The following is a 26,956-nucleotide window of genomic DNA, read 5'->3' as shown; positions in this document are numbered from 1 at the left end:
TGTGTTTTTATGTCATGGATGGGTTGGTTTCAATGTTCATGTCAAAATCAGCAGACTTCAGGCTAATGCAATAATTGTCAAAAGTTTTGACAAAACTTTTACATTATAGATCCTTTAAAGTACTCTTAAAGACAACTTTAAAGTACTCTTAAAGACAACTTTAAAGTACTCTTAAAGACAACTTTAAAGTACTCTTAAAGACAACTTTAAAGTACTCTTAAAGACAAATTGGCATTCTCACAGTTTCACAACAGAGCCACCTGGGATGATTTTTCAGCAGTCTTGAGGAAGTTCCCACACACACTGTGTACTTACTGGCTGCTTTTACTGAATTCTAAGTAAACGCTACTTGTTTGGGCAGCTTTGGAAAATAAAAAATAGTTTAAAATATTTGGTTTGAAAATCAGTTCATACATGGGCATCAATGTCACAGTTTATATTTCTTTTAGAAAAAAATTCTTTTCTGCCAGGAAAACAGAAGAGCCACATTTGGAAAAAAAAAAAAATTAAATTAGCATAATTTGCATAAAAGCATGCAGATACAGGTCAAGAGCTTCAGTTAATGTTCACATCAAGCTCATCCCAATGTTTACATGTAGCCTCAAGGTTCAGCATGTCCTGCGTTCTGAGATGCTTTTCTGCTCAACATGCCAGTAAACAGTGGTTATTTGATTTACTGTAGACTTCCTGTCATCTCGAACCAGTCTGGCCATTCTACTCTGACCTCTTTTTCAACAAGCTATTTCAGCCCACAGAACTGCTGCTTACTGGTTGTTTTTTTTCATCAGTCTGTGTAAACTCTAGAGAATGTTGTGTGTGAAAATCCCAGGAGATCAGCAGTTTCTGAAATAAAAAAACAGCCTGTATGGCACCAACAACCATGCCACAACCGAAGTCACAGAGATCACATTTTTTCTTCATTCTGATATTTGATGTGAATATTAACTGAAGATCCTGACCTGTATCTGCATGATTTTATGCACTGCACTGCTGCCAGATGATTGGCTGATTAGATAATTGCATGAATCAGCAGGGGTGTTTTAATTAAAGTGGCTGGTGAGTGTATATTTTAACAGCTACTTCTTGTTTAACTATTAGGCTTGGTCCATGTTCTAAAAATACTGAATATGAGAATTTCACAAAAGTGTATCAGGACAGCTCAGCCCTACTGTACACTGCTTCACAATGTAGGTCACAGCACCTGCTAGAGGGAAAACAGCGTCTTGTAGTGCATAAATATGCTATGTGAGTCTATGTGCAGTGGTTAGTGAGAGTGCCTAGAACTTGAGTGTGTATAACGAGCTCTTCTTTCCCTCTAATCACTCTCTTTTCCTTCTCTGTCCCCTCTAATTGCTATCCGTAGTGGGGCTCGGGGAAGGGGGAGACATATGCAACCAATTCTTCTTCAACTTGCACCCATTAAGAGAACCTGCCTTTGCCCGCAAACACACACACACACACACCCACACACCCACACACCCCAATTAACCTTGTCTCATTTTCAAGAAGTGCCAAATGAGTACACATCACTTCAACAATCACCCCTTCTCCTAGCAGCAGAAGCATCAGAAAGAAACAAACCTGGCTGCAGTACGCTGATGCCCAGCAGGTTAGACGTGCGGTTAGCGATGATCTTCCAGGTGCCGTCGTAATTTCTGCGGTACAGGACGGCGGCGCACTGGTACGTCCCCGACTCTTTGCGCCCAGCTCGGGTGACGCTGAGGCGGAAGTTGGTGTTGTTGCGAGTGCGGTCCACTGAGGTGCGCGTACCCAGGCCCAGCATCTGCTCACCCCCACTGCAGTGTGCCATCACGTGTGAACGTCACCACATCTCGCAGCTCGCTGCCACCCTCCACCGGCTGGAAGCGCCATGTCACCGAGGCAGGAATAGTAGGGCTATGGCGGGATTTCACAATGCACTGCAGGTCAAATGAGTCACCAAAAGTCACGCTAGGAGTGCGTGATGAGGCTGACACAAAGAAAGAGGACTCTGGAAAAGAAAAGAAAAGACAAGACAAATTGTGATGATGACATCTACCAGCCACTTTTTAATTGTATTACTTATTTAAAAAGGAGTCAGAATTATATAGACTATATGTGGAAGGGTTATAGTATGTCTCTGTATGCATGCACATTTCCCTTACTCAGCATAGCTAGATATGTAAACAGGCTTATACAAGGTTTGTCTATTCTCACTTCATGGAAGGTTAACTAGGCCAAATGCTGCAACTTCTAGCTGGTATGAAGAGATAGGGCCAAACATGGACAGAACAGACATCATCCAAAAATAATACATTTATTTATATTTTATAAATGTAGATATATGCAGTTGCATTGGGCGTAATAATGCTTTGGCAATAAAAATGCTGACTGGCTGGGTGCTAAATCACAAAGTTTCAAGTACGGCACAAGTATTTGAACAAAGTATGTGTGTGTATGTTGGTGCGATTCAGTTCCACAGATGCAGATTAATTTGCTCTTACACTGTAGTCTAATCTTAATCTTATTAGTTTAATTAACTTCTTAACCACCATGTCCACTTGTACATAGATATAAAAGAACACTGGTCAATATGACACTGCTCATGCTCTAGTGGAAGTGTAGATGACAATACAAATGCCTATTTCCATGTGCTGCTTTTACTGCATTCCACTGTAAACAATTTCTGCAATTGGAAGAGTTCTCATTAAACAGGAATGCCCAGGCTGCTCATTTTCCCCTCTTGAAGATGCAGAGGAGAAATGGGCTTGAATGGTTTCCCAATAGAGGGCACAGTGCCATTTGGCTGCTCTAGCACGTCAGCACTGGGGTAGTGGTAAACAGCTGCCACAAGGCTCTGCCTCTGTTCTTTTAAAGCCTCAGAATCCTGTGTAGGAGGCAAGTCACACTTGTTTAGAAAAGATCCAGGTCTTTTAATTATAGAAACTGTTTGTGAAAGGACTGCAGTATAAACAAGTGTTTGAAATTGCACAGCTTTTTCAGTCTGACCTTAGCAAGCTTTTATGGGTTACAGAAAGAAATAGCACCCTCCTGAACACAACTCTTAGAAACTGATTGTGATTTAGTTTGTCTGAAGCCTACTGATACCACAAGCGTCCTGATTATGGGCCTCTGTTCCTATTATTGCCTCTTATCAGTGCTTTTTACTCTGAGAAATGCAGTGGAGGAAGAAGGGAGAAGACTGAAACCCAAATTGTCAGTTTGTATGCACGCACACGCAATCCAGACACTAACGAAACAAACCACCCCATTCAAAATCACACACATATCCTGTATTATGCTCTTTAATTCTGATTTCATGAGACCAGGACTCATCACAAGGTTTCTGGCAGGGTGCGAAATCATTTTTGAGCAACTTGACCTATCTATAAGCATATAACATATGGGTGTTTGATGCTTCCAGGAAGATGGGAATGGCTATTCCATTAATTCCAGAGAGTGAAAAGACATCTTCGCCAAAGTTAATGAGACAGCAAGGGTAGAGGTTATTAATGTGTATTTTCAAAGATGTAGAAAAGGAATGGGGTCATATGCACGATGTCAAACTTAATATAAAAAAAAAAAAAAAGAGTAGTCAAATCAAGGCAGACCAGGACCACTTAAAAACAGACCAATGAAAATGTCTTGTTAGCCAATTTAGGTCTTGACCAGAAAGGAATCAACGTCTAAGGATGTTTGTTCTCAGTCGATGGGATACAATTAGCGCAGTAAGGAATAAAACATGATGGGGCATTCTAGGAAAATAATCAACAATGGGGTGGTGTGGTACTGCCCCAAAGCTGATTATTTTCCAAGAACTGCACATACTGAAGTGTTTTATTTCTCTTGTACCACAGCGATTTGCCAACCCTAAAATTATTTTTTTTTATTTATTAACGACCGACACATCAGATGTTTTATCCAATTATAGTTACATTTAATGTTGTGGAACGTCCATGAAACAAGATAGTGTTTTCACCTGTCCCATAGCAGCTATAAACAGTCATTCCCTATTCAGACTCTTTTTATTTCTCTTTTATATTTAATAAGACCAAAACATGTAGCTTTTCATGTTACAAAAAACCTGCAAAGCTCTCCATCCTAAAGACTTTCCTTTAGGGAAAAAAAACAAACAAAAAAAAACTGAAGACACTGAAGATTCCTTTAAAAATGCTATACAAGCATCTCCTCACAGAAAACTTCACCATATTAACAATCAATTACATGTGTTCCAATTTGTCTACATGCAGCATCCACCATACAAGTCCATGCCTAACCTGTTACTATAGAAACCATAATGTATTAGAACAAGTGCTCTCTTGCAGCCGGAACTACTGACAGAGCTGCTGTTATAGAAAATTAATCATCTTTTTTACCAATCAGAATTGAGAATTCAACAGTGCTGTGGCATAAATATCAAACGGCTCTAATAACAGCTCCTTTCTGGACATGAAACACACAAACAAGACACTTGGAAAACTGTTGCACCCAAAACCGCAGGTGAGGACTAAACAAGTGAAACAATGTGAAGTGAGTATTGAAGGAAAAAGTGAGATGAAAAAGGTAAAGAGATCAGAATAAGAGAGGCCAGGACTAAAGTACAGGGTGCAGAGCATAGAGGCTGAAAGATGAAGGGAGTGAATGATGAGTTTCAGATCAGAGATCATAAGAGAATGACAAGACTTACTGGGAGATGAATTGTAAGCTAGACAGAGAAAGACAGAGAGGACAGAGACAGACAAGCTGAGGGACATCCATAGAAAAATAGAAGAGAAAGAGGATGTTGATTAACTCCAGCATTCCTCTCTGGTTTTACTGCATATCCTTCATGTCTGGGTGGATTAGCAGATCTGTGCTAAAAAAAAAAAATGTCTTCATTTCCAGCAAGCGGAGCCCAGCTGCGGGATGGGAAAGCTGAATGCTTGTTCATAACACACAGTGACACAGCAGACCTGTCCAATGGGACTGTGTGTGTGTGTGTGTATATACCATGTCACATGTGTGTATACACACACACACACACTTACTTTATTAGGAACACTATACTAATACTGCGTAGGCTCTCCCTTTGCTCTCAAAACAGCCTCAATTCTTCATGGCATGGATTCTGAACTTGTTGCCATGTTCATGAAACCAGTATGAGATGACTTGCTTTGTGACATGGTGCATTATCATGCTGGAAGTAGCCATTAGAAAATGTGGAAACTGTGGATATGAAGGGATGCACATGGTCAGCAACAATACTCTAAAAGCTGATAATAGGATGTGGCATCTAAGTGATAATTGATTAGTATTAACGGGCCCAAAATGTGCCAAAAAAAACATTCCCTACACCATTACACTACCTCCACCAGCCTGGACTGTTGACACAAGGCAGGTTGGGTCCATGGATTCATGCTGTTGGCACCAAATTCTGACCCTACCATCTGTGTGCCTCAGCAGAAATCGAGATTCATCAGACCAGGCTATGTTTTTCCAGTCTTCAACTGTCCAGTTTTGGCGAGCCTGTGCCCACTGCGGCCTCAGCGTCCTGTTCTTGACTAACAGAAGTGGAACCCAACGTGGTCTTCTGCTATTGTAGCCCATCTGCCTCGAGGTTCAATGTGCTGTGCATTCTGAGGTGTTTTTCTCCTCATCACAATTGTAAAGAGTGGTTATCTGAGTTACTGTATCTTTTCTGTCAGCTTGAACCAGTCTGGCCACTCTCCGGCCACTCACCGTTGACCTCTCTCATCAACAAGGCATTTCTGTCAGCAGCTCACTGGATGATGTTTCTTTATTGCACTATTCTCAGTAAACTCTAGAAACTGTTGTGCATGAAAATCCCAGGAGATCAGCAGTTACAGAAATAAACAAACCAGCCCATCTGGCACCAAAAATCATGCCATGGTCAATATCATTGAGATCACATTTTTCCCCATTCTGATGGTTGATGTGAACATTACCCGAAGATGATGGCCTATTTTTCCATGATTTTATGCATTGTACTGCTGCCACATGATTGGCTGATTAGATAATTGCATGGATGAGTAAATGTACAGGCATTCCTAATAAAGCGCTCAGTGAGTGTATATATACATACACACATATATACTCATGCATGATACAAATGCAGCTGCATGTCTCTCACATACAATAGGCTTGATGTAATGAAGACTTTTGCTACAATCTCCCTTAATAAGCATGCAAGGTAACCATGATCATCTAACTAAATACAGAGGAGAAGTAAGAAGTACATTCATTTCCACCCAGGGATGTAAAAAAAAAAGTGCAATAAGGAAACCAACCACAAAATATATTTTTTTATTAGTTTTGTGTGCCTACATTTTAAAGTTTTCCTAAGCCTCATGTTTTTCCAGAATTCTAATATACAGGACTTAAACAAGTTGAGAAAAAATAATTTCTCTTCTGAATGAGATGGTATGATTTGTACTCTGAACCAAATGTGTTTTTAAGTCCTTTTCTTACTCCGCTTTCGTCCAAAATAGTTTTTTTAATGAAACATGTAGATGTGGTAACAGTTTAACCAGTCTCTATTTTGTTGCAGTGAAAGAAACATAAACAGCCATAAATGGTGTATGTGTTTTCATATTCTAGAGACAGAACCATGTGCCACATTTCTGCCCCCAAACAACAGAAACAAAGATTTCATGCACCCAGACAGACTGTCAGGTGCAGCAAATGCCTTGCCACTGTGACCTCTGCGTGTCCTATAATGTCAGCTACTCAAAGCCTTGCTCTTCTGAAGCACCTTTTCCTCCTGTCACTGTGTTTATCTCTCTATTCTTCTCCACACACTGCTCCATTATTCATTTATAGCTCAGTGTGGTTCAAGCCAAATATGTTATAGGAATGATTTTGCCAAAACAAATAAGAGTGCACAACTTTAACGTTGCATAGATTTTTCAGATTTTAAATATATCAACTGAAATGTAGAATATAGCACAGAGATTTCTATCTACTGATGAACTTATGCTGCTGAATTGACTACCTATGTTCCTATGAACAAGCACAGAACTCACTGAATTTCCAGGTGTTCTCCAACATAATAGCTCTTCTTATTTGCCTAATCAGGAGCGTGTACTTGTGTACTTGACCAGGATTTTTCCAAACAGGCTGATTGCCCAGGGAATGGTCTCAGTCACTCAGCAAACCAGCAACCACCATAGAGCATGTTAAACCTCTGCCATCCCACCAACACACACATCACAACACAACACACAGTCTGCACAGAAAGCTTTTTTGCACTCGGCTCTCCTGAGGCAAAAATACTGGTATAGGAGCCAAGTACATGAAACCAGAGCAAAATTATTTTTAGCCAATTACACCACCATCACACCTGTCTTTGGCGTAATGCGTCCTGCAGGAGGAAGACACAAGAAGATGAGTCACGAGCATCTGCTTTCCCCACAATTATATGTGTGCAGTCTTGTGAGGAAAAAAGAATCTACAAACTGTAACAAATTGGGTGTCAATTCAAAGAGAAGCCACTGAAATTATTAACATCATATAAGAATATAAATAGATCTTAAGTAGTGACACACTACTGCTTCTGAACTACACAAAAATACTGGAGATATAAGCACAGGCATATAGTCAAACAGTTTGTACAACAACAACAACAACAACAACAAATTAAGTCTTTTCATTATATAAATCTCATTATAGGGACAATTCTGCTGTTTAATCATATATCTTTTCCTACCTGCTTCACACCCTCTGTTTGTGTGTGTGGGCATGCTTTTATCCCTTGCTGGGGACCAACAAGGCTAGGAATATCTGACACTTTTGAACTTGCCTGCACTTTTGCCTGGTCCCCACAAGGAAAACTGCTCTTTTGTTTTCAAAAACTGCAGCTTTTACTTATAAAAAGGTAGGGTTGGATTTAGGTGTATGTATAGCATTAATCAGATTCATTAATAATTGTGTCAGTGGAAGCTCCTCACAAGGATAGTAATACAAATGTCTTTGTGTATGTGTGTGCCTGTGTGTGTGAGCATATGTAGTCCATTTTACAGCAGACATACTCATTAAAGTGCAGGGAGAGCAGAGAAAGTGTTCTCTATCCAATGGGTGGTTTGTAGTACGTACAAAAACGCCACTTGCGAATAGGAGCACATTTCTAATTCACTGCAAGAGTTTCTATGTCCATGTGTTTCGGGAATAATAAGAGCTCTGCTATCACCATTACAGCCCAGCATTAGTAATATTCTCAATGTCAACAGTAGACAATACACAGCTGAAGTGTAGCAGAAAGCAGCTGTAATTTTTTCCTTACCGACAGTTTTCACTGTGATGGCAGTGGTGGCTGAGGTCTCTCCGATTCGCTGCCACTCCCAGTCTAGCGCACTGCCGCTTTGAGCCCACTCGGTGGCACTGCAGCGGTACTGCCCCTCATCTGTAGGGAAAGCATTGTACAGGGTGAGGGTAAAGGTGCCTGATTGGATCCGCTCAGCATGGACCTCCCCGTAGCTGTGACGCTCCCTGTAACTGGATCCAGGTTGTATGGTGCCATAGTGGTCCATTGATGCCAGGTCAACAGCAGGAGTGCTGCCATCCTTGTCTGTCCACTGCCAGACGATGGACACAGCTCCAACTGTGGAATGCACTGAGCATGTCAAGTGGATGTGCTCTCCCTCCAACACCTCAGAGGAGTTGCTGGTCAATGACACGCTAATGTTACTGCCTAAAAGAAAGAGAGAAAGAGAGAGAGAGAGAGAGAGAGAGAGAGAGAGAGATGATTTAAAAGAAATCTCCACTTAGCTGAACTGAACTGAATCCCCTTAGATGTGTGTCAAAACATTTTCAGAGTATTACAGCTCCAAGTCGAGTCACCTTGACTTACTACTATTCAATGTTTCCTGTGATACAGCCTACTGCGTATCATTGTTACAGACTCAAAAGGCAATACTTAGTGAATGATCTGCATTAGAGATGAGCCTGTAACAGCTCATGATGATGGTCGGTTATGTGTATGGCTTTTTCATGCTCCTCCAGCTGGGTCCTGGTTTATTGTACAATGGTTAGTGGATCTTGACTGACAGGGTTTTGGGGACTGTCTCTGGATCAGAAAGCTCAGTCGAGGATCTTGCATGCACAGTGTGGATCAAAGCATGTCCCCAGTGTTTTCAACAGGGATTTCTACACACAACCTCATCCTCTTTAAAATCAAAGAAGATAAAATAAAAAAAAGACACTCTGAAGAGGCACACATTTTCTCTTGTGCTACTACAGAGCTGCTCTTCCCTTGGGCAGAAACTTTTCCCCAACATGGCAAAACAAAGCAACATACCACTACTACCAGCCCACACTCTTAAATACAGAGAGAGACTGACTTTAGTCTGTCTAAAATGAATATGTGAGATTGCACGTCTGCATTCTGATCTCCCAGCATTCACCTTTCCTCTGCTTCTTATCTGTAGCCGCCTGAGCCATAAGAAAAGAAGCTGTTAAATCAGCTAGCTTCATCTTCATCTTGCAGTTTCTGAGCAGTTTCATCTTTGTCTCCTCCTCTCCACTGTCTGCCTAGTGCTTACTGATTTTCTCACCATGCTTTCTCGACCTCAATGTGTTTGAGATTCCTGCCACTGCTGCAGCTGCTTCTTATCTGACTGAAAACCAGACCCTCTATCAGGCCCAATTTGTCAGCAGGGCTTCTGTGGCTTTGGTGTTCTGGCAGGCTTGTCACACACTGCCTCAATGCACAACATGAAGACCAGACATGGGAAATGATGAAGAACAGGACAGAAGGGGCAGAAAGGGAGTCAAATTGTGTGTGTGTGTGTGTGTGTGTGTGTGTGTGTCTGAATAAAACAGCAAGAGCAACAGAGATGGAGATAGAGACAGAACAAACATAATAAACAATAAAACCAAGAAGGAAAGGAAGAAATATAGACAATTGGTGTGTGTGCAGCAGCCCCAGGCTGTTGTTATCGCTCTAATGGTCTCATAAACCCTGCATATATTGCAGAAAAGCTCCTGGGGGACGAAGCCAAACAAATTACTCTAATAAAGGGGATCTCTTCAGTACACATCATCTGAATCTCCTTCCTGCCTCTGTAGTACATGAGGAGAGGAGTACTGGCATAAAGATGGGTGTGTGCTTGGGTCACTGGACATAATGTATTTACTTCTGCTATGCTTTCCTTGCTTATGGCCGCTTTAAGCAGATCTCCGGGGGAGAGGCGAGGATTCCCCCTCCCTGTCAGCCGAATAAATGTACATTCAAAATTGCAGCTGGAGCTAGTGTTATGACATGGCTGCTTTTGGCCCCTGGTGCATGTTTGCATGTCCGTGTCTGTATGCAGTATTAAAGAGGAAGGGGAGAGGACATGCTCTGCTGGGCTGCATCTTCTCTCCTGAAGTTAATGCTCAGGTAGAGCTGGAGGGGTCAGAAATGGCAGTCAAATCCTCTAAACCTGGTTCATGTTTCTGCATGCATCCCAGCTGGAGTGCTCTGTTAGAGCGCGGGTCCATCATTCAGCCTGTAGATGACTCAAAGGAAAGATCCGCCTAGAATGACTTGAATAATAATCTTTATATTTACGTCCAATGGTGTGCTAGATTTATTTTATAATGAAATTCTGAGTTAACTTTTTTTACTTTAAAGTTCTTTCAACGGCTTGTTGGTGTATTTTCACTATGGTTAACGATTTTCTACATTACCCACAATGCTGTTCGACTACCTACTGATAGGGTACCATTGGGATTTAGCGCTCTCTTCACCTTTACATAAAGAGGCCAATGGAGCAGTGCATTAGTCCTTTAATCTATGCAGCTATCTCACCTCCTGTCTGAAGACAAAAGTTACTTGATCTCGTGACCTCATGTAGCTGCACTAAATCCTGGAACTTTGTGCCCAATGTTTGCTGTCTCCACTCTCTCCTCTGGATTCTGTATTAATATGACATTGAATGTTGCTGGAAAATCGTTTGCAAGAAAAGAAACTCTTCCTCTTCAGTTTTTAGAAGCTAACAGTGAAACCTGACTGTTATCCCTTATATTTGAGATTGTTAAATTTGATTCTCCAATTAAATGCCACTGTAACTGCACTAGTGAAGTCCCCTTGTGATCTCAGCATGGCTGACAACCGGAATAACTTCTCACAGGAATAACGAAAATATAGCATAAAATAACAAATTGACACCAAAATCACTAAGCACAACACTCGTATTTCATTATAAACATACAGTATTTAACGTGTTTCAGAGTGGAGTTTTTTTAAGCAACTAAAAGAGGAGGCGTTCTTTGCTCCTTTCACCTTTTATCCACACTTTCATCTCCAGCTTTTTAGTCTTCGAGCAGCTCTTACTTCAAACATAGCAACTGTTTGTTACATTTGCAGCACACCTTTAACACAAGCAGTGAAAATGAATATATGCATGGACACCATACTTTATTTCCCATTCAGAGATATTTTACTCTGTCAAAATGGCAAAGGAGTTCAGACAAGGGCTTATTCTAGTTCTCCTCCTTCATTACTCTCCCGTTAGGAGAAGGCTAGGTGATGAGAGAGAGCCTAAACTCAAGATTTGTGGCTCTGAGTAAACATACTCCCCCCACTGGCCTTCACTGAGAGTTAGAAAACTCTGGCTGGACAAAGGGATGACATAGCTCTAATGGCCTGCTGCCCACACTATTACTGAATCTATTGAAGTGCCATTTCCTCTCTTTTCTGCCTAGTTAGGTTAAGTATGTAACACTACTCTACTTCAGTGGGGAAAAAAAAGCAGTGCTTAGGAAATTCACCTTTTCATTCACTTGCCTTAAGGGACTAACAGTGAGAAAAGAATACTCACTCAGGGGAGTCACGGTGATCTGAACATTACGGGAGCGTTTGCTTCGATCGATGAACTCTCCGGTGGGTGTCTTCTCCCGCTCAGTCACTCTGCAGATATATTTCCCAGCATCCTCGGGAAGCAGATGCTGCAGTTTGAGCAGGTGGACAGATGGACTCTCCTTACGAATGGTCATGAGGCCAGCGGCCTCACGCTGCACATAGTTTGCCCCCATCACGGGCACAGCGCTGGGCCCCACCACGGCTACAGACGAGCTGCTGAAGACCCACGACACCGAGAAGTAACGCTCAGCAACATTCTGAGCATCTATGGTGCAGCGGAGCTCCAGCGGCTCACCTGCCGTGAAGGCCCGGCGATCTGTTGTCAATTGGATACTAAAGTCCCGATCTGAAAGAAAGAAAGACAGACAGATTGAGATATGTGTTTGTTGTTGTAAGCAAAGCTGTTAGACTACTTGCACTTGCACCATTAATCATCAATCATTTACACAGAAAAGACAATTGAAACTCCTACTGCAAGGTCAAAGTTGCTACAAAAGTGAACTTATTTACACAATTAATTTTCCACATGGCATGCTGTGCTTTCTCCTTGCCAAAACAGTGTGTTTTCCACTTCATCGCACTCGTTCGATGGTGATCGCCTCAAGCTGTAATTACACACAACTTGAAACAGACTTCACAAGAACTGTATTAAAGCAGGAGTTCAAAGCTCTTGGCCATGTAGCACTCGTTCTGATGGAGTGAATTCTAACGAAATGTTTACATGCCTATGTTATTTACTTCCCATTCTGTATTACGCTCTCAAAAATAAATGCATGGTAAACAGGACCAATCACATGACCAATCATGCGAAGACAATAGCCTGTAGCTGTTGGCATTTCTGCACTTGAGCGTTGTGTTGCTCTATTAGGATGTCACTGCCTGCAGCCGTCTGACATGTACATTTACAAGATTAAAGAGTACAGGGCAACACAGAGCTGAGCACAGAAATCATTCATTATAGGAAAGAGGAAGAAAGTTGGAGGGGGGGCTGATTGAGGGTGTGAAATGAGAAATGAGAAAAGGGAATAACAAAATGAACAGGAAAGTGATGCGAGAGTGATTTTTGAGTGATACAGGCCATACATCATGCATTTTAATAATGCATGGCATATATAGTAGAGATACACAGCAGGCCAGATTTTAAATAACAGAAGGGCAGTAGGAGTTGAGGATGTTCAGATCAGGATTCTGTCTCTGTCTTCGCTCAGCGAGGTCTATCTGCTGGCTAATCATTGCATATTAGAGCCTGTTAAGCTCCAGTCTCTTTAAAACACCAAATACAGCTGCCTAATGAAGGCGTTCCAGATCAAAGCACAAAGCTTTGCTGGGTTCTTTTTTGTTATCCTGTAATGTTCATGCCACATTATGGTTTAAAAGAGATAATGGTTATAATACACACCCACAGCAGGGTTATAGATAGCTGTTGGATATGGACAGCATATCTAATGAGTGAGTACACTTTCTCTAACCTTCAGTTGCCTGGTATTCTAGCAAAAATGTGCAGTGATTGAAACTTGGCTAACGGATAGCAAAGGGATTTGTGTGCAACATCATATATATGTGTCCCACTCAAATACACAGGAAGTAAGGAAGGATCACAACTGTAGAGTACAGTACACCTCTGTGAGTGAGCCTCTCACAAGCCTCTTGTTCCTCATTAAGCAGGCCAAAGGGGTCAACTGACAGTTCTTGTGCAATTAATGAGTCTAAAGCGCTATCCATGATAAATCTCTCATTCTCGGACAGTAATTAAATTATCTCAGGAGGAAAATGCTACGTTGTTTTGTCTTGTGTCACACATGGTAATATGATCATAGATCTGTTATATTTTGGTACTGAATTTAAGATTATGTTTATTTATTGGGCAGCATCTACTGTTAGATACTTAAAACGATACAACTCCTGGTTCATTTATTTTTACAAAAGTAAACATTGCAAGATATTGTAACTTATTTGAATATAAGGTGGGTTTATACTTGTAGCTCATATTATAACAGCCCCTTTAATCAGCCTTAAGAATTGCACTGTTCTGGTTGATTTGATTCTCTTTCTGCTGCTAATAGGCTATATGGACTCATACCAAGTAATCTGTTGAGACACTCCTCCAAAGCATTCATCTTTTTGTGATTCAGGAAGTGAATATGCAAGTGAAGTAACAAACTTAAATATCAAAGTAGTGTCTATCCAGACGGGACAAAATTTGGCTGTAGAGTTTCAAAAAAAAAAAAAAAAAGGAAGTAATTTGGTCTGCTATTCTCTCAGAGGAAGTGGGGAAAAACACTGAAATGGCAGACAGAAATAAAAACACAGAGAAGCACCTGCGACTGATGGAATTACTCCATGCCCCATGTAAATTTAATCCTGTCTGAATAGGGCTCAACTCTCTTCCCCTTCCTCTCATTTAAATACATCCACATCCTTCTCACCACTGAGTGAGTTTCTCTATGGTGCTGCCTAACTTTCAGGCATTATATAACCTACTTATGCATACACTGATTAAATGTGGGGAAAAATCTAGTTATGATTTACAAAAGCTCATCTCTGACCTCCATAATGAAAGCCATGCTTTAAGATTTCACATTAACATGTAATGAGTAATGAGTGAAAATAAGGCTCATTACTGGATGTTTGGGCGACTGGTTGTGGGAAATTTGATTTTGCCATGTGTAATGCGTGCTGAGTGAAACAAGAGCGCACAAAATCTAATAGAGTGAGATATGCCTGAGGGAAGAGAGCAAAGGAGAAACCCTGACACATTGTAATTTGAAATAAGAGAGAAAAGAGATGGAGGAATCAGAAAACAAGACTAAAAGAGTCATGAATCAGTAAGCCATTTGGGTGGCGGTGGGTGACAAGAAAGTGAGGACACAGTATGTGAACACAAGTTGCTGTGTGGGGAAACGTAACCACAAGCTTAGTGCTATATGAGTCTCCCTTCTGGGTGCTGGTCATGTTTATGTTCAAGCAATCAAACATTCCTCGTGCTCTCACATTTATTAGCAGAAACACACGCACATGCGCGCACACACACACAACATGGCAGACTGCTGGCAGGGAATCCATACAGAGACACACACACTGCCCTCTGCATTGTCCTGGCCCAGGTTAGCAGTCTGCCAGCTCAGAAAGTGCAGCCTGTCCTCATAGCCCAGCTGCTGCAAGGACACTTGGTTACAGCAGGCTTTAAAAGACAAATCGGTTTCTTTCATCCCTGCTCGGCTCAGGGGACGCCGTGTTCAATTCCAATGAGAATTACTCTCACTCGGCATACAGAGTGATCATAGCGCATCTGTTCTGCCTTTTTCATGTCACCTTGACCAAGCTTAACGAAATCGTTCAGATTCAGTGACTGACCTTAGTCTTTATTCATCATACTGATAGTGCTTAATGACACTCCAGTGTCTACTGGCAGTGAAACTGGGTAATTAAATGCTCTTATCATCCAGCAGAACAGAAGAGCAGACAAGTCCCTCAAATCCATCCCAGTATCACCGAGCTTCTTAGAATTTTGCCTCACATCGCTTGTCTTTAGTCCCGCATTTAAGAGTTTGTATAGTTTTATAACAGAAAAAACATCAGGCCATTGATATGCATTTCAATCTCGACAATAGAAAAACACGAAGCTTCTACCTTTATCAATGCAAATATTACTAGTGAGATTTCAAGAAAACAAAATGAAATTACACAATTTGCTCTTAACCCAAATGGAAGCTGTTCAGCCAAGACATGTTTGGTGTCTCATTCATTCTGGGTAGATATATTCCACATTCCAGATATATTCTATGCATAGATCCCAAAAGCACAAACAGCAACGAATTGCACCAAATGGTGAATTAGAAGAATTTAAGCTAAAAAAATAAAAAATAAAAAAAAAGACATAATCTGTTGTCTGTGATGGGTTGGCACCCCGCCCAGGGTTTCCCCGCCTTGTGTACCCCGAGTCCCCTTAGATAGGCCTGTGTAGGATAAGCGGTACGAAAAATTGGATGGATGGATAGATGGATGGACATAATCTATTGTTTAACCAAAATTCAGATGGCAACAGCTGTGGTGTACAAATGCTGTGGGAAATGTAGGGATATCTGCCACCAAACACACCTAACTGATGAATTCATCACTTAAAAACAGTAAACATGCAACATAAGGTTTACCCTTTATTGCTGTCTGCTGAAAGAGAAACAGGCCACAGGAGACTGGTCCATTTTATATCATGTGTAAAATGAGATATGATCCTGCTGATTATGACACCGGTGGGCTTTAATCTTTAATTTTTGTTGAATCATTTATTACTAATTTTACTACTTGCAGTGACTCAAAAGGGGAACTTTGCAAATATCATGCCAGGGTGAAAAATTAGCGATGAAGCAAAGGGCTGCCATAAAACAAGGGAACCATTGTAGACAGGAAATAAATTATACCCTTCAGCTTTCAACAATGCTAAACAACCTAGTGGCAATCCATACAGAGGGCCAATTCATAGCCCATCTATCCCTTTCTCTTCTCTTATTATGTTGTCCTCTCATTTCTATGTAGGACATGCTCTTCAGCTCACTGTTTCTCTTGACTTTAGATACTGCTTTCACTACCGCTGTCATCCAGCAGAAATCAAATCCATTAAGTGTGCTTTTTCTGCTGTGTGCCCTTGAGAGCCATGTGGCCTGGTCCACTCTGCTCTCTTCTCCAATCTCATCCCTTCTGATTCAAGTCTCGAGTGGCCAATAACGTAGCGTTATAGACATCCCATCCTGCTGTGTGTTTGATGAGGAGGTATGCTGTCACCTTTCATTCCCATCAAGCTGCTGGGCGGCAGAGCTCTGAGATTGAGTTACTGCCTTGAGATCGGGCACAGTGAACACCTACATCCGCTATAACACAGTGTCTACAGTGAGGGGGAAAGGAGCACGGACATGAAAACTGATTGGATTGAAATGGACTGTGGCCAGAGATACTGGAGGCTCATTATACAGTTCTAGTGAAAAATATGAATTGAATAGCATGTGTAAGAAGAAGGTTTAATTCTGTTTTTTTAAAGTCCTGTGGGTAGTTTATTTCTACTATTATTCCACAGGTATGGGCTGGGACAGTGGGACTGTTTGCATTCCAGAGATCCAGGCCAGTCTTGACTATACGCTACACTATGATAATCTTCAAAACACTACCAGCATCAGTAAGATGGAATGATACACTAGTGTACAGGCCTGGGATAAACTCTAAACCGGAGGACAGTGTTAAGAGGATTGACTGTTGCCTCCCTAGGAAGCTGGTAATGAGCTTAATTACAGATAGCCATCAGCACATAGCATACATAAGCCTAAAACTGCATCTGTGTACTGCACTGTGTCAGCTACTCTGTGGGTGTGTTTAGGCAGGATAGAATCATTCGGAATGAGATCGTGCCACAAAAGGAAAATTTTTCCAAACCTGCCATGATCTATGTGGGAGGTGGAACATACTGTGTATATCATTGGAAGTAATTGCATCTAGGTTAGGGGGATTGTGCAAATAGAGAAGACATCATATTCATCAGAAATCTTGTGCAACCCTGAAATACATGCCGTGTTTATCTGTAAGTTGGGTTAAAAAAAAAAAAAATCATGATTTAAGAAAGACTTCGCTTTAGCTGAGTCCTTAAGCAAGAACTCAAACTTCATTTCAAGTTGGGAGATTGCAAAATTGCAAAATTGCAAAATTCCCACTTGGGGATTAATAAGGTCAAGAAATTGGTTGTGATCCCTACGAGACGGACCCGTTCATCCTGGCACTCACCTGTGGGCTGAACTTTGACCAGAGTCTTGTCAGACTGCTTGCGTGTCATGGCGTACCAGGAGCGGTCAGGGTCCTGGATCCACTCTGATGCCTCGCAGTAATATTGGCCCTGATCTGTGGGCTGTAGGCTGTAGATGGTGAGGCGGTACGATGTGCTGCTGGTCTTGTCCAGCCGGACGTCTCCAGAGGACAGACGCTGGCGGTATGACGTCCCAGGCCTCAGCACCATGTCGCGGGTCAGGGTGACAAGGTCTCTCGGCGGGGCAGACGGCTCGTCCAGGGAGCGCACGTACCAGCCAACTGCAGCATGTGTGTGCTGAGACGTTTGACGTGTCACCTCACAGCTCAGTAGCAGTGTGTCCCCCTCCACTTTCGACAGAGTCTGAGTGGCCGAAGTCACGGACAGTGTGTCCGGAATCACTGCAGAAAAAAGGGAGAGAAAGGAGCAATGTTAGAAACATGCACATAAAAACAGATAAAAACATCAATTACACACGTTCTGACACACATTAAAATTTAATCAGGATTCTTCCGGCAGTGGAGCTTAACCTTGTTATTATTACTGCTTATCACCTCACACAACACCGCTTACTTACTTTCTTACTCTGGTTTCCGCTTCAATAAGAAACAGTCTCAACTGACCAACCCGATTCCCTTCTGTCCTTAATAATGCATTCTTAATATTCTCTAAATTGCTGTCATGTGTTTTGCTCTAATCCAAGGCATTACCATTTAACTCCCCGGTATTCACTACCTCTTACCATGCAGCTAGCATCAATTAGTATCAGCTGTAATAGCTCAAGTCTGGCAGGTCCGCTAATTCATCCATTACCACCTGTTCAGTCACCCTTATGGGAATGGGCTTACCTGCTCTGTGCAAGGATAATGTTTAAGCCATATTCCCTAGTATCGCTTTGCATCTACTGTAATCATTCTTTTGAAAAACATAGCCATTTCCTAGATTCCTAGAAAACAATCTGTAAGGAATAATACAATGTTATAGTAAAATAATCCAATTTGGGGTGGTGTGATACCAGCTGGTAATGGATTTTACAATCTTTAATTTATTAATGGACAACATGCACTATTTAACTGTTTTCAGTTTCATTCCCAGTCTCTTTTTTTCTCTCCCTTGAAGTTAAATTCAAAATAACCCAACTTGTCTTGCTACCAAGAAACCAGAAAGAGCCTTCTGGACAGAGGAGTTGGTTTTATTTTGTTGGAAAGCTTACTGACCAATACAAAGTGCTGACACATGACACTCATTCCGTAAATGGTAAATAAATGTATACTAATAGAAAGCTTTAGAAGTAAGAGGCTCATCAGAAATTAGTTTATTATAAGCCTTAAATTATACGGAGCTTCCACCATACAAATCCCTGTGAATGAGCTGTTACTATAGAAACGATAATGTATTAGAAGGAGTGCATTAAAATAAACCTGTCATTTATGTTCCAGGTGGAACTACTGTCAGAGCTGCTGTTATAGGAAATGACTACACACCTTCTGATTTGAGACTTCAACTATGATATAATTTATATTTTCCATTCAAATTCAAGTAAAAAAAAAATCACTGAATGAAAGGTTACTGAACCATGTAGATATATCTTTTTTCTTTTTTTTTTTAATGTAAAGACAGAGTGTTTAACAGGCTGCCACAATCCACCATGTGTGTGTCATAGAAGCAGGGAGGGATTGCAAACAAACATCACTCTAAGCCGGCTTTACCCTGTATAATTTTTTTGCTGTTACGTACAACTGCATGTAGTAAAATCATTCCAAGTCGTCCACTTTTACCCAGCCATGAGCATTTTCACTACTGCTACTACTGTACCAAGAATATTTTTGTTTATGGGACCCTGTTTTCTGCATGAGCCTGGATCTCTCTGACTGATGACGTAAAACAGAACCTAGTCATTTCCTTTAAATGCAGGTCTATTGTTGGAAGATCTTCATCATATAATCTGACATGAAGAACACATTATATTACAGTCTGTCACAGAATTCGAAAACAACTGTATTGGGATAATCTTGTACAGTGAGTGAGTACTGATATTAAAAGACTGCTGAAATTACACAGTCTAAAACCAAATTTGGTTTTATTCAGCAAGTCACATGGAGATGTTCAGGTTAAGATTTAAAAAAATGAACCAAAGGGTCACTTAGGAAAAAATGTACATTTAAAAACATACTGGAATAAAAATGAATTCCACACAGACGTTAAAGCTACCAAACTCACGTTAGTCAATCTTTCTCTCTAAATGTAACTAGTAAAATAATAGAAGCTTGACTGAGATGATGGAAAAGCTTAAGTGCGGATGAGAAAAGGAGACGGAATAAAGCGTGGTGTCAGCGTTTGAGTGCTTTTAAAGCAGTGTCTCTATATAAGAGACATGGATTTTGCCTTATGGATTCATCCGGTGTATCAGACACCGACTTCACTTCTACTGAGAATGCTTATTCACAACTTGTCAGTAGCCAACTGCATTAAAGCATTAATGTGTGCCATGATTTGTGGTTTGAGCTGAACATGGTCATAGTCCTCAATACAAGAGAAACTGTGGTTGAGGTTAAGCTTTTAAAGCTGCTTGTGCTTGCTGGAATAAATCCGAGAACGCTGGCCTTCAGCACACAAACAGGCAGGTAAGTCTGTGTGTGTGTGTGTGTGTGTTCTCAATTATTCAAACTCCACTTTGCTCACAGATTTTCTAAGTAGAGGCAGATGGCTTAAAGGAGGTGGAGTGACAAATCTACTCACCACTGATGAAATGAGATGACTGAGGAAAATGAGGAAGAAAAGGGAAAGAGGACTTACATAAGACATAAATAAGAGTGGAGAGAGAGAGAGAGAGAGAGAGAGAGCAAGAGAGAGAGAGAGAGAGAGAGAGAGAGCTGAGTCAGTGGACCTCTGCTGTTTTTAATAAGCTTTTTTTTATATGCTTTTTATGTGTAAATACTAGGGGTGAGCGATATGGAAAAATATCAGATCTTGAAGAATATAGAATACTTGAAGACATTTACACGATACATGTTCAATGTACAATTTTGCTAACAAACCACCAACAAGGACCACAATAGGTTCAGAGATTTTTGCTCTGTTTTTATAAAAATGAAAGTATTTCATAAATAAAAGGAAAGAAAATTAAACAATCAGTACAAAAGTTTTAATGTCCAGTCAGTTACTTTATACATTGAGTAACAAAGCAGGTCTAAAAGCCCTGATAGCTGACAATACAATACCACTCTGCTCTAGTGAATAGTATTGGGGAAAGAAAACTTGTGCAGAAACCTCAAAGATATAAGAGCAATGCAAAAGGTTGAAAATGAAACATCATTTCACAAAGAACTGGCCTGAGAGGAAGAAGAAAAAATATTTCAATCTGATCATGTACCCCGTGCTTCTCTGCACTCACTGTTGCTACCAGAGTTAGGGAGACGAGAAGGGCTATTGCCTCATAACACATTCCTCTGTGAAGGCGTTTTGTGTGTACAAGTGAGTATGTGTGGGCATGGACTAGAACAATTCTCATCGTTCCAAAACAGCAGAGCCAACAGTCCACCCACACCATGAACACTTGATGAACATACCATCCAAATAAGGCAATGGCTGAAATCAGTAACCATCATTTACCCAGGTATTCCACAAGCCCAAGGAGAGAGGAGTCTGTAGCTCACTACCACCATCACAGATAGTATTCCACACGAATAAAAATGGGAAAAAAAAAAAGAGAAAGAAGAGTTTGTTACCATAACAACTTCCCAACAAGAGCCAAGCAGAAAGGCCTGCTGTTGCCATGCCAACACTAAAGTCTAAATTCTCAACTCCTGGAGCAATAGAGGACATCAAACAACTTTAGCTTTCAATGCTAAGATTTCCTCTGCCAAGCCAGGCTTCCAGCAAGTGAGCTCAGCCAGAGCAAAGCCATCTGCATTCAGGCCAAGACATTAGTGAGGCTAACAGCCTTGGGGATAAACCAAAGACATTATCTCAATGAGAATCACTCATATACCTAAAAGCATGTCAGTGATCTAAGCCCTGGAGCAAATCTCTCTTTTTCTTACAATCCAAATTCATTTCAAACCAAAGTAGCTCAAGCTGTGGCTTTCTTGTACACACAAGCCAGACAAATATATGCTCTTCTCCCAACAATGTGTTTGTTTCAGACAGTTCACCAAACGCTGAATCAATCCTCTTTCAACTCAAAATTATTGGTGTAGAATATCTTTGGAAGAATCTTGACGATGTCAACGAGTCAAGTGCACCTCCATCTTCACCTCCCCTGTCTCATGATACCCATAAACCCTTTCTTTGCTGGTATTTTTGGATCTTTCCCATACTTTGTCAGTGAGCATCACTTTGACTCAAGGTCAGTAACATTTATTAGTTCCATAAAGGACCTGGTTGTCTCACGGTTTGGAGATGTGGAATTTGTCTAGGAGAAGTGCTCTGACCCCGAGGCATGTAAGATAGTAGCTGAGTGTTCTTTCCGACCAATTGGAATAAAGGACTCTTCAGGGTTCAGTTCTTAGGCTTCAAAATGAAAGTTGTTTTCTCTGTAACCTCATTTAGCTCATAGGTGAAAGAATGCACAACTAGATATGATCTTCTGCCTCCATGACAATCTTCCACATTCTGCAATTGCCATTTGCTCTGTGACCCCAATCTACACAGTGGCAGTGGGCTGTCTGTGCTGTGTGGCCAAGGCTAAATCTCAGAGATAAGGTACATGTCAGGATGTGTGTGTGTGTCTTCACACCAGATTTTTGTATTGCAGCACCTCTTGCTACACTATATTAGTTTACTATATAGTTTACACTATATAGTCCAGTTTACAAATACCTAGATAGTCAACTAACATGAATGAATAGAGACATTACACTTACAATTTAATGTATAACCATTAATGAGTAGTTTATGGTGATAAATAAGGCACTCTATAAAGTAGTTTTGTTTTATTTTCACACTGGTGCTTCACTTTACAACTTTTGACTACAGCCGTGTAAGCATGACTGTTTTTTAAATCCCACTCATGCTCCTGCTCCCACAGAAAACTTGACCAACTGCACCTGCTTTCACAGTTATTGTGTACTTGCCTGTAAACTATTCTAACAAATTCAGTTGGTTTGACTTCCCAAAATATAAATAAATTAGCAATTTAAACCACTCTGACCCTGACCAGGATAAAACAGTTACTGTAGATAAATGATTAAATGGTGAGAATTAAACATTCTCATGGCAGTGTGTTAATGAACGTAGCCTTGTCCTACTAGTTTGATATCTGACCACCTATATTAAAGCAAGTCATCCACTCCCAGTACTTTTTGTTCCCGAAGCACTCTTCTACTCCGAAACAGAACTGTTTTGACCTTGAAGCAGAGGGAATAAATGCATCTGTCCCTTTCCATTTATCTTCAAACATTCTGTTTCCCTTTCTGACCTCTCTAGCTCTCTCTGTAGCTAGTCTCTGGTTCCAATGGTTCCAAGCATGTGATTGGATAAACTGTAACAAAGGATTTGGTACAGAAGCCATGACTGGTCATATAAAACAAAACAAAACAAAAAAAGACAGCATTTTTTTCATACACTGGGACTTATGTTATGTCGAGTGCTCAGCTCACTCTTCTGAAAACACTCCTGGGTCTGTATCCAGACCGTGGTCCGCCATGACAACCCCTGCCATATAGTTTCTCCAATTAGCTTTAGGTAGAAATATTATTGCACTTGAAATGTCATTAATAGCAAATTATTTTAATCTGTGGTGCTGCAAATAAGCTTTTCTCTCACTATTCCTACAGGGAGTCCTTGTGTGCCATGTCAAACCTAGAGCTGCAGATTAGGAGCTACTATTGGAGATTAACATGAGAGGATTAGTGAAGGTTAACTGGTTGTACCTTCTTATCTTGCATTAGAAATCATTTTGCCATGGAGCTGATTGAAGACAACAGCTTTTTTTAAAAAAAGAAAAAAAAAATCCATCCTCCCTCCTGAAGCTCAAGCAAATGAGGCTTCCCACTCCAGTGCACACCATGTTAACCCTGCTCATCTCCATTACAATATCAAACGCGTGCACTAGCAAAAGTGGCCTGTCAATTAACATAATCCCACAGTTAATGCAGATGCAAATGCGTTAAGGATTAATTAAACAATTAGGAGAGAGTGGAAGAAGGCACCTCCCTCCCCACCAACAACCCTTTGGCATCATTTCCTCTACTCAGTAGTGTGATGGCTACGTAAAGAGGAATTAAGGAGCTTAAGAGTGAGAGTGCTACTTCAGAGAAAGGACGGCTCAAAACAACTCAGCATATGGCTCTTCCCGTTGGTGCACAGCTCATTTGCGGACCATGCTAATGCAGCATTAGTTATCACCACAGTCCTTTCTTCAAGCCCTGTTAGCTCTCTCCACCCAACAGCATATTCATTTCTGTCCCTTTCCTTCCATTTCCCTTTCATATACACACAAGCCTGAACAGCTAATGCAGTGCGGCACTAAACTTATCATAAACTGAATAATTTCTATTCTATTATAAGCTTGTCTTTCCTCCTGTAATTCATAGCCAAGCATTCTGCTCTTCATTCTCAGACCCAAACGCTGTCCACTTCCTATGATACATACTCCACAAATAACATCATGCCAGTATTTCTCTGATAAACGCATGCCAAATGAAGAGGGTAGAAATGAAATACATTCACTGGCCACTTTATTAGGAACACCTGTTCACCTGCTCATTCATGCAATTATCCAATCATGTGGCAGCAGTGCAATGCATAAAATCATGCAGACACAGTTAATGTTCACATCGAACATCAGAATGGGGAAAAATGTGATCTTTGACTATGACTTGGTTGTTGGTGCCAGGTGAGCTGGTATAAGAATTTCAGAAACTGCTGATCTCCTGGGATTTTCACAGAAACAGTCTCTCGAGTTTACACAGAATGGTGTAGAAAACAACAACAGTAAGCGGCAGTTCTGCAGGCAGAAACAACTTTGTGATGAGAGGTTAGAGCAGAATGGCCAAACTGGTTCGAGCTGACAGGAAAGCTACAATAACTCAAATAACCCCTCTTTACATCCATGGTGAGCAGAAAAGCATCTCAGACCTTGATGGGCTACGACAGTAGAAGACATATCGGGTTCCAGTGCTCTCAGCCAAAAACAGGAATCTGAGGCTACAGTGGGCACAGGTTCACCAAAACTAGACATACAGTATATGATGAGATAGCATCCAAGTAAATCTGCACCACATCATCGAGACTGTTCTTCCACACCATCATTAAACACACTCTTCCCAGGGGATGTTATCAGTGCAGCACAGAAAGATGAGACCTGCTTTCTGAAAGTCCCCACATTTCCCTCGTGTCCCTCATTTTGTAATAGATGCAGAAGCAGTCCTAAGGAGTTTACCTCCTCTGTGCCCACAGAGGAGATGAGAGTAGAGAAGAAGGAACGAGAAGAAACAGAGAGAGACTCTTTAATCATTACATTAAGAGAGCCAAGCACTTGGCCTCCTCATTGAGACACAAATCAGAGCCCTCCCTCTGTGTGTGTGCAGCCAAAAGTCACCTCTGGCACTGCCACTCTCTTACTGAGAGGCAAGCAGATGCGCACACACGCACACACATGCACATGCACACACACACACACACACACACACACACACACACACACACACACACACACACACACACACACACCCTCCAGAATTACAAGTCCATTTGAGTGGCTAACACTCAAGTATATGAATATGTTATACATAAACACAATGTAATACAAGCAACAGCTTGGCCACCCAAAATCTCTCTATGAGAGACAGAGAGAGAGAGTTAATTTAAAAGCCACTTTTATCATAAACCTAATAAATCATATTAAAACCATCATAAAACATAGAACACACCTTCGTATATTGTAACATCAGAAACAGAAAAGAATAAAAATTCCAAAACAAAAAAACAAAACAAAAAAAAGGTCCACAAACAGTCCAATGATCCATTAAAAATAAAAAACACCTATGGTGAGAGACTGAGAGAGAGAGAGAAAGAGAGAGAGAGAGAGAGAGAGAGAGAGAGAGAGAGAGAGAGAGAAAACAATCTGGTTGTAATCTTTGTGATTAAAGCACAGATTATTAAGCACATTACCCTAATATGTACCATCATATTTATTTACCACAGCTATTAACTTTTTACTCTTGAACTTTCTGCCCACATAACCGAAGCCATCCACATATGAACAGCAATTTTCCTAGTTTTATTAAAACTAGAGCTAGATTCAAATTGGCATCATTTATACATTTTAACAGCTTTTTTCCCCTTAAGATCAGGAAATGAATAACCTCCTATAAGAAACAGACAAGTCTAGCTGGCACAATTTTAAACCTATTCAATAAGTGATCAATCACTTAGGCTAACTATAACTATAAAATAATTACTATATCAAGTGCCATATCAGGGGAAGATGACAGTTGGTACTGATCTCCACTGTTATCACATTGTTAAAGAAAGTTATAATAAAATCTCAGAAACCCTGGGGGGACGTACCACACTATGAGAATCAGTAGTGTAGAATGACTAATCATTTTGATATTACCTTTCAGCATGGTGCCCTGACCCAACCTTGCTGTCCTCCTGCTGTCCTCATTCCAACCCCAGACACATAGAGCAGAAGCCCCAAAGCAGTTTGGAGATGAAGCTAAATGTCATTCTGGATTCCACCGGAAATGAATAAAATCCCCTGCTGCCCACTGAGGTCACATTTGGTGCAAAGAAACTCGCACTGGAGCTGGCCTGACCATGCAGACAGTGGAGAGGGCTACGTCCAGGGTGAGTGAATGGATGATTTGGTGGAGGTGTAGAGAGCAGAGTGAGGGGCTACAGGAGGCTCTGCTGCTGAACTCTGCCTCTACTCCGGTTCATTCGCTGTGCACTGCTCTGTGTCCAATATCCTTTCAACAGGACTAACATTCACGCGGACACTGTCACCTCTGCACTCTTCCTCTTAGCAGCATTGCTAAACTGATAAACACAAAAGGGTTGAGCTTGTGCGTGCACAAACACACACACACGCACACACACACACACACACATACACGCCTACAGTGTTCATATTTACAGGATGAAGGTATGGAATGAAGGAGAGTGAGGGTAGAAATAAAGATGATCAAGGACAAAGTATGTGAATAAAGTAAATGAAGGACTGAGGACCCCACTTAGAGCTAACAACATGAGCTGTCAAGTTTAGCTAATGGCATTTTTATGCTTCATCAAAAATGCTTCTGAGAAGCCAACTGAACTTCTGAAAATGCTCTAGAACAGGAGGAGGATCTTGGTTATTTGCAGTCTATCCATTGACACACAGCGGGGTAACAAAAAGGATGTGA

General features: G+C 41.1%; 1 protein-coding gene across 1 annotated transcript in view; it reads right to left on the bottom strand.

The window, feature by feature from the left end:
- The window catches only part of igsf3 (immunoglobulin superfamily, member 3), a 119,123-nt gene that overhangs the window by 27,985 nt on the left and 64,182 nt on the right, over window positions 1–26,956 (bottom strand). The window contains 5 exon segments of the mRNA XM_053233990.1: window positions 1,582–1,792; window positions 1,794–1,990; window positions 8,258–8,665; window positions 11,778–12,164; window positions 17,585–18,004. Of these exon segments, the coding sequence (XP_053089965.1) occupies window positions 1,582–1,792; window positions 1,794–1,990; window positions 8,258–8,665; window positions 11,778–12,164; window positions 17,585–18,004 (1,623 nt within the window).

The sequence above is a fragment of the Pangasianodon hypophthalmus genome, chromosome 5 (assembly GCF_027358585.1).
Source record: "Pangasianodon hypophthalmus isolate fPanHyp1 chromosome 5, fPanHyp1.pri, whole genome shotgun sequence".
In the NCBI taxonomy this organism is placed as follows: Eukaryota; Metazoa; Chordata; class Actinopteri; order Siluriformes; family Pangasiidae; genus Pangasianodon; species Pangasianodon hypophthalmus.
The sequence above is the reverse complement of the archived record's forward strand: the minus strand, read 5'-3'. Positions and strand labels throughout refer to the sequence as shown.